This window comes from Lynx canadensis, chromosome D2 (genome assembly GCF_007474595.2).
Source record: "Lynx canadensis isolate LIC74 chromosome D2, mLynCan4.pri.v2, whole genome shotgun sequence".
Taxonomy (NCBI): domain Eukaryota; kingdom Metazoa; phylum Chordata; class Mammalia; order Carnivora; family Felidae; genus Lynx; species Lynx canadensis.
The window spans coordinates 57,890,974-57,904,775 of record NC_044313.2 but is presented as its reverse complement, the minus strand read 5'-3'; the positions used below and the strand labels follow the sequence as shown (position 1 = coordinate 57,904,775).

At 39.0% G+C, this 13,802-nt stretch overlaps 1 protein-coding gene and 1 pseudogene across 1 annotated transcript in view; one reads left to right on the top strand and one right to left on the bottom strand.

Moving 5' to 3' along the window:
• The window catches only part of DNA2 (DNA replication helicase/nuclease 2), a 53,482-nt gene extending 40,011 nt beyond the window's left edge, over positions 1–13,471 (bottom strand). Inside the window, exons 1-4 of the mRNA XM_030334660.2 lie at positions 13,367–13,471; positions 11,760–11,942; positions 9,752–9,935; positions 7,662–7,807 (exon numbers count right to left, since the gene is read on the bottom strand). Of these exons, the coding sequence (XP_030190520.1) occupies positions 7,662–7,807; positions 9,752–9,935; positions 11,760–11,942; positions 13,367–13,437 (584 nt within the window). The 5' untranslated portion in view covers positions 13,438–13,471. The remainder of the gene's footprint in view (positions 1–7,661; positions 7,808–9,751; positions 9,936–11,759; positions 11,943–13,366) is intronic.
• LOC115527878 lies at positions 8,002–8,079 on the top strand (annotated as a pseudogene).
• Positions 13,472–13,802: the final 331 nt, after the last annotated feature.

The window sequence follows — 13,802 nt, the reverse complement described above, 5'->3', positions numbered from 1 at the left end:
TCTCTCTCAATAATAAACAGACATTTTTAAAAAAATCTTTTTTTTAATGTGGTACATATGTACAATGGAATATTATTCAACCTTAAAAATAAAGAGAGCAGAACCCTCTGAGCCCTCCAAAAGAACTGGTTCAGCAGGGAAGACAAAATTAGCAACCCTAGCTCTGCCAAGATTGTGTCTCCTGGGCATAGCAGCAACCTCAAGCTGAAAGAGAAGCTGAAATTCCTCAAGCCAGAGAGCAACTGCTAATACCAAAATACCCCAAATGATCATACATTCAGAATACCAGAGGCAAAGGTTAGCCTTACAAAAGGCTGCTTCAAATCTGGCAACTTCCAGTTGATAAAAGAAGACGTAGGCGAGAATGCGGGAAAACAAGGATTCATGTAAACTAGTACAATGCCTATAGAGAACAATTTGGCAATAATTATCAAAAATGTTATTTATTTTTGGGGCGCCTGGGTGGCTCAGTCGGTTAAGCATCCAATTTCAGTTCAGGTCATGACCTCACAGCTCATGAGTTCAAGCCCCATATTGGGCTCTGTGCTGACAGTTCAGAGCCTGGAGCCTGCTTCAGATTCTGTGTCTCCGTCTCTCTCTGCCACTACCCTGCTCATGCTCTCTTTCCTTCAAAAATAAATATTTCAGTAAATATTTTTTTAATGTTTATTTATTTAAATAATCTCTACACTCAACATGGGGCTCAAACTCACAACCCCAAGATCAAGAGTCACATGCTATTCCAACTGAGTCAGCCAGCCTCAGTATTCAAAATACTAGATGTACCCAGACTAGATCCTGTCCTGGAGGGGAAAAGATGGTATGAAGGAAGGACATTATTGGACAAAAATGTGGACAGATCAGACAAAAGTATTTTACCAATATTAAATTTCCTGACGTTGAAACCATATTGTGATTACATAAAAGAAAAGCCTAATCTTAGGAAACACACACTATACATTATGATTTTTTACTTCAGGGGCATAAGCCCTGAGCCCATCTGGCTCATCATTAGTGACAACGAGCCATGAGCAAAGTCCTTGGCTAGCAGCAAGCTGCCTCATCAAGCACTTAGGCCCCTCACCCAGCCATCAAACATCACCACGTGCCTGGCCCCAACCACAGAGAGTATGGGGAGTAAAGGCCTGAAGGCAAGGTGAGCAAGATCAGTTCTTCCCATTGCAGTAAGCATCCTGAGCCCACAGGGCACCCCAGAATGTCCAGGGCCCTGCTCAATCTGTTCTATGGCTAGCATCTTCATGGTATACAGCCCATTGTGTATACCAGATGTATACTACACAACCTTAGGGGAAAAAAATCTATACACACGCACACACACATTTAGCAGATGAATCTGAGTAAACAGTACATGAGTGTTGACTGCACTAATCTTGCAACTTTTCTTTAAATTTGAAATTATTTCCAAATAAAAAGATTTTTTAAATGTTTTAAGTGTACATATTCTGTGGCCCAACAATTCCACTTCTAAGTATTTAACCCAATATATGCCTCACAGGTGTGAAATAAAAGATGTATAAAGGTATTTCTTAGGGGCGCCTTACTTAGTACAGCATACAACTCTTGATCTCAGGGTCATGAGTTCAAGCTCTGCATTGGGTATGGAGCCTACTTTAAAAAAAGTCTTGGGGCACCTTGGTTGAGCATCTGACTTTGGCTCAGAACCCACAGTTCATGGGTTCAAGTGCCATATCAGGTTTTGCGTTGACAGTACAGAGCCTGCTTCGGATTCTGTCTCCCTCTCTCTCTGCCCCTCACCTGTTCAAGCTCTCTCTCTCTCAGAAATAAACGTTAAAGAAAATGTTTTTAAATCTTTTAAAAAAAAAAGTTATCTCTTATAGGATTGCTAATAAAAGCAAAGATTGAAATGCCAAGGAGGTACTTAAATAAATTACAGTACATCCATACAATGAAACATTATGTCATTATTAATTAAAAATGAGACAGCTTGATGAGTACTGATATGGAATGATCAGCAAGATTTAATCTTTTTTTTTTTTTTTTAATTAACGTTTATTTATTTTTGAGACAGAGAGAGACTGAGCATGAACGGGGGAGGGGCAGAGAGAGAGGGAGACACAGAATGGGAAGCAGGCTCTAGGCTCTGAGCCATCAGCCCAGAGCCCGATGCGGGGCTCGAACTCACGGACCACGAGATCGTGACCTGAGCCGAAGTCGGACGCTTAACCGACTGAGCCACCCAGGCGCCCCAAGATTTAATCTTTAACGTGAACTTAAATCTTTAAGTGAACAATAATATACATGGTATTCTACAATTTACCTAATGAAAAATATATAGGTGTGTGTATGTGTCTGTAGGTGTGGATGTGTGTATACACACACACACACACACACACACACACATACATACATTGTCACACATAAATGTTTGAAATCTCTGTGAAAGGATATATAAGAAACTGATAGCAACGGTTGTCTTTAGGGAAAGGAACTAGGTAACAAGTAGGATACAGGGAGAAAGGACTTACTTTTTTACCATATACCTCCTTGTACTATTACAATATGGTAAACACAAATTTATAATCTGTTTAAAAATAATAACATTATTTAAAAAATACCTGCACAATTGGGTACTCATTTCCTTTTTTTATTATTAATTTTTTTAATCTTTATTTTTGAGAGAAAGAGAGAGAATACAAGTGAGGAAGGAGCAGAGAGAGAGGGAAACACAGAATCCAAAGCAGGCTCCAGTCTCAAGCTGTCAGCACAAAGCCCAATGTGGGGCTCACTCATGAACCATGAGATCATGACCTGAGCCAAAGTCAGATGCTTAACAGACTGAGCCACCCAGGCACCCTGGGTAATCTTTTCCTAAATAACTTTCTCTAACCATCATGGAGCCATTCTTTACTGTCATAATCTCCTTAGGCAGATTCTTCCAAGTGTTTTATTTCTTACAGAGCAGGACTCTATTTAAAATCTCCAAACCAGTTCATACTCATTATTTAATGTCTTCTGCATTTAAATTCTCCCTTTTTACCAAAAACCATAAAAATACCTAGGAATAAACCTAACCAAAGAGATGAAAAACTATTCACTGAAAACTACAGAAAGCTTATGAAAGAAATTGAAGAAAACACAAAAAAATGGAAAAACAGTCCATGCTCGTGGATTAGAAGAACAAATACTGTTCAAATGTCAATACTACCCAAACCAATCTACATATTCAATGCAATCCCTTTCAAAATAACACTGGCATTCTTCACAGAGATAGAACAAACTATCCTGTATGGAACCAGAAAAGACCCTGAGTAAGCCAAAACAATCCTGAAAAAGAAAACCAAAGCCAGAGGCATCACAATTCCACACTTCAAGCTGTATTACAAAGCTATAGTCATCAAGACAGTATGGTACTGGCACATGAACAGACACATAGATCAAGGGAACAGAATAGAGAACCCAGAAATAGACCCACAAACATATGGCCAACTAATCTTTGACAAAGCAGGACAGAATATCCAATGGAAAAAAGACAGTCTCGGTACACCTGGGTGGCTCAGTTGGTTAAGCTTCCGACTTCAGCTCAGGTCATGATCTCACGGTTTGTGAGTTCGAGCCCTATGTCGGACTCTGTGCTGACAGCTCAGAGCCTGGAGCCTGCTTTGGATTCTGTGTCTCATTCTCTGTCTGCCCCTCTCCAACTTGTGCTCTGTGTCTCTATATCTCTCAAAAATAAATGTAAAAAAAAAAAAAAATTTTTTTAAAGTCTCTTCAGCAAATGTTGTTGGGAAAACTGGACAGCGACATGCAGAAGAATGAACCTGGACCACTTTCTTACACCATACACAAAAATAAACTCAAAATGGATGAAAGACCTAAACATAAAACAGGAAGCCATCAAACTCCTATAGGAGAAAACAGGCAACAACCTCTTTGACCTCAGCTGCAGCAACTTCTTACTTGACATGTCTCTAGAGGTAAGGGCAACAAAACAAAAATGAACTACTGGGACCTCATCAACATAAAAACCTTCTGGGGGTCCCTGGGTGGCTTAGTCGGTTAAGCTTCCAACTTTGGCTTAGGTCATGATCTCATGGTTTGTGGGTTTAAGACCCGCTTCAGGCTCTGTACTGACAGCTCAGAGCCTGGAGCCTGCTTCAGATATTCTCTCTCTCAAAAATAAACTTAAAAAGAAGTTTACTAAGAAACTTTAAAGAAAATTAAACATCAAAAGCTTCTGCACAGCAAAGGAAACAATCAGCAAAACTAAAAGGCAACTAATGGAATGGGAGAACATATTTGCAAATAACATATCAGATAAAGTGTTAGGACCCAAAATCTATAAAGAACTTACCAACTCAATACCCAAAATACAAATAATCCAGTGAAGAAATGGGCAAAAGACATGAATAGACACGTTCCCAAAGAGGACATCCGGATGGCTAACAGACACATGAAAAGATGCTCAACATCACTCATCACCAGGGACATACAAAAAGAAAAAAAAAAAAAAGGCACTATGGTTTCCTGCTTGCTCACTTCCTTAGACGCTTTAATCTGAAGTAGCACCTGCCATGTTGTGAGAACACATTAGACAGCGCTACAGAGAGGCTCACGTGGCAACAAAATGAGGCCTCATGACTACAACAGCCAGCTAGGAATTCAGGCCTCATGACAACAGCCATGTGAATGCATCATCATGGAAGCAGATCCTCCCTTCTAATGACCAGCTCCACAAGGGAGACCCCATGGGAGACCCTGAGCCAGTACCTTCCAGCTAAACCACCTCTGAATTCCTAACCTAACATAGTTTGCTAACAGAAACTATGAGGTAATAGATTAGACACGAGTCATTTAAAGCTACTAAGTTTTGATGTGATTTATTTCAGGGGAATAATCAATACAACATGCAACAGATAAGGCATCACTGTATGTTGACTAGGATATGACCAAAAAAAAGTTAAAACTCTGAAATGCAAAAAACAAGTGTTGGCAAAGATGTGGAAAAACAAAAAACAAAAAAAACCCAAAAAAACCCCTCTGTTGCACTGTTGGTGGGAATGCAAACTGGTACAGCCACTGTGGAAAACAGTATGGAGGTTCCTTTAAAAATTAAAAATAGAACTACTCTTTGATCCAGTAATCACACTACTGGGTATTTACCCCAAGAATACAAAAACACTAATTTGAAAGGATTTATGCACTGCCTATGTTTATAGCAGCATTATTTACAATAGCCAAATTATAGAAGCAGTCCAAGTGTCCATCGATAGATGAATGGATAAAGAAGATGTGATACACACACATACACACATGCGCACACATCCATGTATAATGGAATATTACTCAGCCATAAAAAAGAATGAAATCTTGCCATTTGCAACAACAACATGGATGGTTCTAGAGAGTATAATACTAAGTAAAATAAGTCTGTTAGAGAAAGACAAACACCATATGATTTCATGCATATGTGGAATTTAAGAAACAAACCAAATGAACAAAAAACAAAGAAAAGAGACAAACCAAAAAAGACTCTTAACTATAGACAACAGGGGCGCCTGGGTGGCGCAGTCGGTTAAGCGTCCGACTTCAGCCAGGTCACGATCTCGAGGTCCGGGAGTTCGAGCCCCGCGTCAGGCTCTGGGCTGATGGCTCGGAGCCTGGAGCCTGTTTCCGATTCTGTGTCTCCCTCTCTCTCTGCCCCTCCCCCGTTCATGCTCTGTCTCTCTCTGTCCCAAAAATAAATAAACGTTGAAAAAAAAAAATTAAAAAAAAAAAAAAAAAAAAACTATAGACAACAGAGGGTTACCAATGGAGGTGAGTGGTGGAATGGTGAAATAGGTGAAAGGGATTAAGTGGTACACTTATGATGAGCACAGAGTAATATACAGAATTGCTGAATCACTATACTGTACACCTGAAACTAATATAACACTGTATGTTAACTATAGTGGAATTAAAATTTTAAACTTAATTTAAAAAATAAGTTTCTAATTCTAAAAAATTTTCAAATTTCTAATTACAAAAAAGAAAAATGGGGTGCTGTGTGGCTCAGTTAACTGTCCCACTGTGGATTTCGGCTCAGGTCATGATCTCAGTTTGTGAGTTAGAAACTTGATCAGATTCTGCATTGAGAGCATAGAACCTGCTTGGGATTCTCAGTCTCTCTCTCCCTGCCCCTCCCCTGCTCATGCACACACACATGCTCTCTCCCTCTCAAAATAAATGAATAAACTTTAAAAAATAAAAATAAAAAGGCAAAATGTAAATAACAGCTGTGTTTTACTGAAATGCAAAGTGGCAAATAAGGCAATAAGTAGAACTCTTTAAAGCAAAAGCTTTATGAAATCTACTCATATTCTGAATGTCATGCTATGTAGTCATGACCAAGGGACAGCTTCTGTGTGTTTCAGTTTCTTTCAGTTGCTATGAGATTATATAAGATGTCTAAAAGCACTGAACACAATGCCTGACACATGTCAGGGATCTAAAATGTTTTTAGGGGGCGCCTGGGTGGCGCAGTCGGTTAGACGTCCGACTTCAACCAGGTCACGATCTCGCGGTCCGGGAGTTCGAGCCCCACGTCAGGCTCTGGGCTGATGGCTCAGAGCCTGGAGCCTGTTTCCGATTCTGTGTCTCCCTCTCTCTCTGCCCCTCCCCCATTCATGCTCTGTCTCTCTCTGTCCCAAAAATAAATAAACGTTGAAAAAAAAATTTTTTTTAAATGTTTTTAGGACAATAGGTCATATGACATTAGTAAATAAGTTGTGTGGCATTTTGGAACACACTTTTTCCATATAAACAGCGAAACAGAATTACATCTGGGAAAAGCAGATTTATGTCAACTAGTCTGGAAATCAAAATTACCACTAATAAAAATACTTCTGTGAAAAAAAGTCTGCAATAGGAGTGATGACAGAACAGCAGATTATGCCAACCCCTCTGCATGTAGTCACTCACAAAATGCCAACAATTAGGGGCGCCTGGGTGGCTCAGTCAGTTAAGCACCGACTTTGGCTCAGGTCACGGTCTCATGGTTTGTGAGTTCAAGCTCCACGTCAAGCTCTGTGCTGTCAGCTCAGAGCCTGGAGCCTGCTTCTGATTCTGTGTCTCTCTCTCTCTGCCCTTTCCCCACTTGCACTCTGTCACTCTCTCTCTCAAATATAAATAAAACATTAAAAAAATAAAAATAAAATAATAAAATAAAATTTAAAATGCCAACAATTAGCCATTTGTGGGTTTGTATGTATTTTCTCCACTGTCACAAAAGTCTGCAAAATAGGATTTACTGCCTTTTTCAAAACCTTTCAAAAATAGTAACCTGTTCAATCCTAAAACTAGCAAAGCTAGAATATAAAACCAAGTCCATCTGATTCCCAAACCCATACAATTTTCAGTATGTCACATAACTACAAGTAAGGCAAAACATTTTTTACACTGAGAACAGCTGAAGAATCTATTGCACACATGTACAGAATATTCAGATATTTTTAGCTCAAGAGTTTCTATTCTGCAATTTCAGAAGCTCTTCACAGAACTGCAGTGGGGTACTACAACCCTGGAATCTATATTCTAGTATTACTCTGATTTATATTTAATAGTCTAATAGCCAAATACCTTCTGGATTCCAGGAATAGATTTTATAATAGAATTGTACCTACAGCATGTCTTGTACTACTTACATTTCCTTCAGATGTTTTATTTCTTGAATAGTTTGAAAAGCATATTCTTGTAGTTTTTCTGGGGCAAAGCTATTGCTTATTGCTTTTTGAAATACTTCATGAAGAACTGTACCAATCAGCATTCGACGTGTGGCTGGATTACAGCTCTATTTAAAAAAAAAAAAATCATATATTTTATTCCACACTATTAACACACATGATCTCATATTTATTACCAATTTTAACTACCATAGCCAAACTGCACTAGTGAGACAAATGCTAAAATATTAAACAATTTTTATTCTAGTAAGTAGAATTACAGATGACTTTCACTTTCTTCTATTCAGAACTATCCGAATTAAAGACTATACTTTCAGGGATCATTTCTATAGTTTGTTATTAGAGAAGTTTCTCTGAACGTAAAGAATTACCCAAATTATTTTACAAGCATGTTATTTTTAATGAAAATCAGTAATTTCCACTTTGAAAATATTAAAAATAACCTATATGAAAAATTTCAATGTATTTTCAAATACTTAATATATTCTTTTCTAATTTCACTTTATAGTCTACCGAAATAAAATGCAATAAAGCCATGGCTCATAAACTCATGTAAGTAAAAGACATTATTCAAACATAAAATTTAAATTTACAGCACAGATTTTTGACAAGTTCTCTCCACTCAAAAAGAAACAGTATTTAAAAAAAGAAAAGGGTGCCTAGGTGGCTCAGTCTGTTGAGTATCTGACTTCTGCTCAAGTCATGATCTCACAGATCGTGGGTTCAAGCCTTGCATCGGGCTCTGTGCTGACAGCTCAGAGCTGAAGCTTGCTTCAGATTCTGTGTGTGTCTCTTTCTTTGTCCCTCCCGCGCTTATGCTCTGTCTCTGCCTCTCAAAAATAAACATTATAAGAAATTTTTAAAGAAAAAAAAAAGGCATATTTCTCAATTAACCCTTTTCTTAGCCTAGACATTCCCCTTAAAGCTATCAAAAAACTAGATAAAGTCCACCAAAACATGCTTCAGGAATTTAAAAAATTAATTTACAGAGGGATTCTCTGTACTATTCATGCAAGTTCTTAACAAGTCTAAAAGAACTACGAAGTAAAAAGTTTCTAAAACAATTTTGGTTTTCTACATAGATATAAATTGTATAATTTTTAAAATACACTGAAAGGAAGAGGAAACTCTTAATAAAAACCCAGGTTCTTCAGTAAATGGAACTGAAACAAAGAGGGTAAGAATAGGTAGAATATAGATTAAAAAAAACTTAGGAGACCTATCAAAACATAAATCAAAGACTCTGGGGGTGCCTGGCTGCCTCAGTTGGTAAAGCATCTGACTCTTGATCTCAGGGTTGTGGGTTCGAGCCCCACACTGGGTATAGATATTACTTAAAAATAAAATCTTAAAAAAAAAACAAAACAAAAAACCTTGTTTGAATTCTGACAAACCAACTGAAGAAAAAACTACTTTCTATTAAAGACATTACAGAGAAATAATGGGACATTATCTATCTGGGCATTATAGATAAACTGGGCATTATATTAATGAAAGGAAATACTTTTAATTTTATGGTGTATGATAAAGGTATCATATTTATATTTTTAAAAGATCCACCTTCATTTACATGCAAAATAATATAATGTTTGAGAACAGCAAAATGGGTATATGGGAAATTATTCGAATCATCTATTTATGTATGTTTGAAATTTTCCAGAATATTTTTTTATGAGAGACAGTCACATTTATTTTTAGTTTATTGGAAATCACATGAAGCCAAGTTTGGAAATTCCTAGAAGCATTAAAAAATATCATCGCTTACATTACTTTTATCATTAGAATTAATTATTTATTAAGCACTGATCAAGATTCAAAGGATTCAGTCACCTGGACTTGAGTCCTAGCACTGCCACTTATTAGCTACAGTAACTCTCAGCAAGTCATTTAACATTTAACCTCTCTGAGCCTGATTTTCCTCATCTGTAAAATGCAGCTGATTATTACCATCTACCTCACAGGAATTTGTGACGACTAAATGAAATAAGAGTATAAAAGTGCTCTGTAAACTCTAAGACCCTGCAGAAACATTAGCTGTTAATATTATTCACCCTAAAAGTTTCACTTAGGACAGCTCTTCTCATACATCGAATACTACTGGCTATGCTTGTGCCAGAAATCAGTATGTCTGGATATAGAATCAAATATCCAAAATCTTCATCTATTATCCAAGTATCAGATATGCAGTCTCCCTCCAAATGAATGATGTCCCCCGGCTCCACTGGTAAAGAGCACCTAAAAATAAAGCAAAATATACATAGTTTAGGTTCCTATATTTAAACATGTTAAGGAAGCTTCAAAAAGCAAATGAGTACTTTATCTGAAGGAATAGTATTTGTAAATTTCTGGGTCTTTCAAAATAATTTAATACTAGGATGCAGTCTTCAGAATCAACTCCTACTCATTCTACTCCTTTCTACCTTTGAAATACAACTGAAAACACTCAGGGGTCTTCCTTAAATACCAAAAAGGAAAACTGCTTAGTGTTAGCATCATTTACTGCAAAAGCTATCAAATCTTTAATAGCGTCAATACATAGCTCCACTTATGGATTAGCTTATTTCAATACTAATTCTCTCATTCTTAAGATTTCTAGCATTTCTACAGTTTCTGTAAGTCTTGAGACATGAAGACAAACCCAATGTGTTAAGAAGAAAAACATACTGGGGCACCTGGGTGGCACAGTTGGTTAAATGTCCAACCTTGATTTTGGTTCAATCTCATGAACCGTGAGATTGAGCCCTGATTTGGGGCTCCAGCATGGAGCCTGCTTGGGATTCTCTCTCCTCTTTCTCTGTTCTTCCCCCAAGCTAATGTGCACACACAACCTCTCTCTCTCACTCTCTCTGAAAATAATGAATAAATGCTAAAAAAGAAAAAAAAAAACAAAATCGTATTTATCATTCTTATCTAGACAAAGAGCCTAAATAGACAAAATTAGACCTCCACTTTCTCTGAATTTGCCCTTTACCCCTCACATACCATACTTTGCTTGTGTAGAGAAACCTAGGGTTTCAGAATGTTCTTATGCTGTAATTAATTTTGCTTTTAGTGAAAATAATTACGAGTTTTAAGCTGCAATCTTAAAAAGTATTGGGAAGGGGCGCCTGGGTGGCTCAGTCGGTTAAGCGGCCGACTTCGGCTCAGGTCATGATCTCGCGGTCAGTGAGTTCAAGCCCCGTGTCGGGCTCTGTGCTGACAGCTCAGGGCTTGGAGCCTGTTTCAGATTCTGTGTCTCCCTGTCTCTGACCCTCCCCCCGTTCATGCTCTGTCTCTCTCTGTCTCAAAAATAAATAAACGTTAAAAAAAAATTTTTTTTTTAAGTACTGGGAAACTTTGGAAGTAGTCATCTAATAAGGCCCTTTGTTTGGGTTTGGGCCCCGCGTCGGACTCTGTGCTGACAGCTCAGAGCCTGGAGCCTGCTTCGGATTCTGTGTCTCCCTCTCTCTCTGCCCCTCCCCTGCTCATTCTCTGTCTCTGTCTTAAAAATAAATAAAAACATTAAAAAAAATTAATAAGGCCCTTTGTAGTTAATTTTCTTTTTTTATGCTTATGTTTTTGGGGTTTTTTTAAATGTTTATTTATTTTTGAGAGAGAAAGTGAACAAGAGAGGAGCAGAGAGACGAACCCACAAACCATGAGATCATGACCTGAGCCGAAGTCAGACGCTTAACCAACTGAGCCACCCAGGTGCCCATATGTTTATTTTTGAATGAGAGAGACAGAGCATGAGTACGGGAGGGGCAGAGAGAGAGAGAGAGAGAGAGAGAGAGAATCTGAAGCAGCCTCCAGGCTGAGCTGCAGCACAGAGCCTGACATGGGGCTTGAACTCACAAGCTGTGAGATCATGACCTGGGCCTAAGTTGGACACTTAACTGACTGAGCCACCCAGGTACCCTGTACTTAATTTTCAAATGACAATAAAGATCAAGTTTCAGAATAAGGGCTTTGAGATGCTGAGGTAATAAGCAAAATGTTTACATGGAATTAATTCAGGTTCATATCTGCTCCCTTAAGACTCTTAAGCCAGATCAGTGCTCAAAGTCACACAAAAATTACCAGTCATTCCTAAGGATACACAGTTCTTTATATTCTAGTGACTGAGAAGCAGTGATGATTAGGTGCTTTTCATGGTTTCCTTCTTCATTCTGTACAGTATTGACTGCTAATACCAGGTACCGGTTATCCATTCCTCGGCTCAGAACTGTTTTAGAAAAGGAAGCTTCCTCTTTCTTCTGAAATCTGAAGCATACACAAACAGAACTACTGTAGCATGAAATAAGCCATCCAATTTCCTTTATCTACAAACATGCCTTCTAGTTTTCTAGGTTTGTTTCTTCTAGAAAGCTTATCACAATGACCATTAGCTAAAATACGTAAAAATTAAGAGAGCAAGGGCATAGCAGAATTCCGATTATAAAACTTCCCAAAACTAATGCCATTTAAAACATGCTTGTGATACGAGTTTTTCCAAATACTGTACAGGTTCTCAGGAGCTCTGTGAAACATCCATGATTATGAGGATTAAGGATAAATTGAGAAATATCAAATAACAAATTCCTACCACTGGTGCAAACCCTCCCAAAGTACAAATAAAAGCAAATGTCTTGTACACCATCTTTTTTGTAAATGAAAGGTATTGTTAAGGAAAACCATAGTGGAGGTGGTTTGCTGAAATACTACCTTGAGCCACAGTATTGTATCAATCTTTAGGAGCCTACTTAGAAATTATCTAGCCGTACCTACTATTTAATGAAGAAAATCTTTCTGTAAAATCTCAGTATGAATCAACTAGCGCCTACTTCCTAGAGAAAAGCAAGCTTAATACCTGTCACATTAGTTCATTCATACAGTGACTCAACTCAGAAATTTCTCATTTATAATGGGCAAGTCAACTGCACAATACTTTTATCCATTGATCCTAGCCGCCTGAAAACTATGCAGGACTGCTCTAACCGCTCTAGAAAATATTAAGTCCCTCTTTAGTCCTTCCAGTTTGATTGCAGTCTTTATCAGTGACAGTACAAGAGTCCACAGTCATTACCTCTCTAATTATAATACCAAATGCCTTCCTATTACCCTCAAACTATCTTTGTCACCCAACCCTAGACTCTTACTACTTTGTAATCACCTCATTCACCTACTCCAGGGCTGCGAAATTCCCAAAGGTCAGTTGGGACACCTTAAGGATCTCGCAAAGGTATTGCTGATCAAAACCCAAAACGCAAAGATCCGTCAACAATAATTATCATTATTATTAATTGAAAATAATTCCACATTATGCTGGTCAAGTTGCCCTGACCATTTAGTCCAAGTTGAGGATGCAGAGTTCTCCGTGGGATAAGTTTCTCCAACTACATAAGGAGAAAAGCATCTAGCAGTTGCAATTTCCTTTTATGAAGGCTAGTTTAAGGTGACTGGCACTCCCCGAATACGGGCAGGAATGAACGGTTGAGTAAGCAGTTTTCGAGCTCTGGCCCAAGTGCGGACCCAAAGAGAACCCTATGAAACAGATCCCAGCTCGGGAAACTCGTCCGGCACCCTGGGACCCGAGCGGGATCATTTTATCCCAAGCCTGGCTTCCCGGAGGCGTGGGTGCCGCCTCTCCCGCTCCTTTCTTTCAAATCTCCCGCCTTGCTCCCAAACCCTCCCTCCGCTCCGCTCACAGCTCCGCCGGCGGACCAGCCTCTTCCCCGAGACTCTTCTTCAACAGCTCCAGTTCTTCCAGCTGCAACATCCCGGGGGAAGACACTGCAAACACACGCCAGTTAAAACCAGGGAAACGGAGAACCTCAGAGAAGGAAAAGAAGCGCGAGTCCGCGAGGCGCCGCACGCATGCGCATGTCCGCCTGCCCACCGCAGTCCCAAGTGACCTGCGCGAAGCAGCCCCTCCCAGCCCGGCATGCTCCACGTGGAGAGCGGCGCTTGGGCGGAGATTTTAAGAGATCCTTGCTTGCTTATGCGTTAGGAAAATTGGGGGTGTTCCTAATCTGGCCCAGACAAATATTCTCGCATTTTCTCTAGACACGCCGACGCATGCTCAACACACGCTCTTAGAACAGAACCAATTACCCAAACCCAGGCGTCCCTTGTTAGCATGCA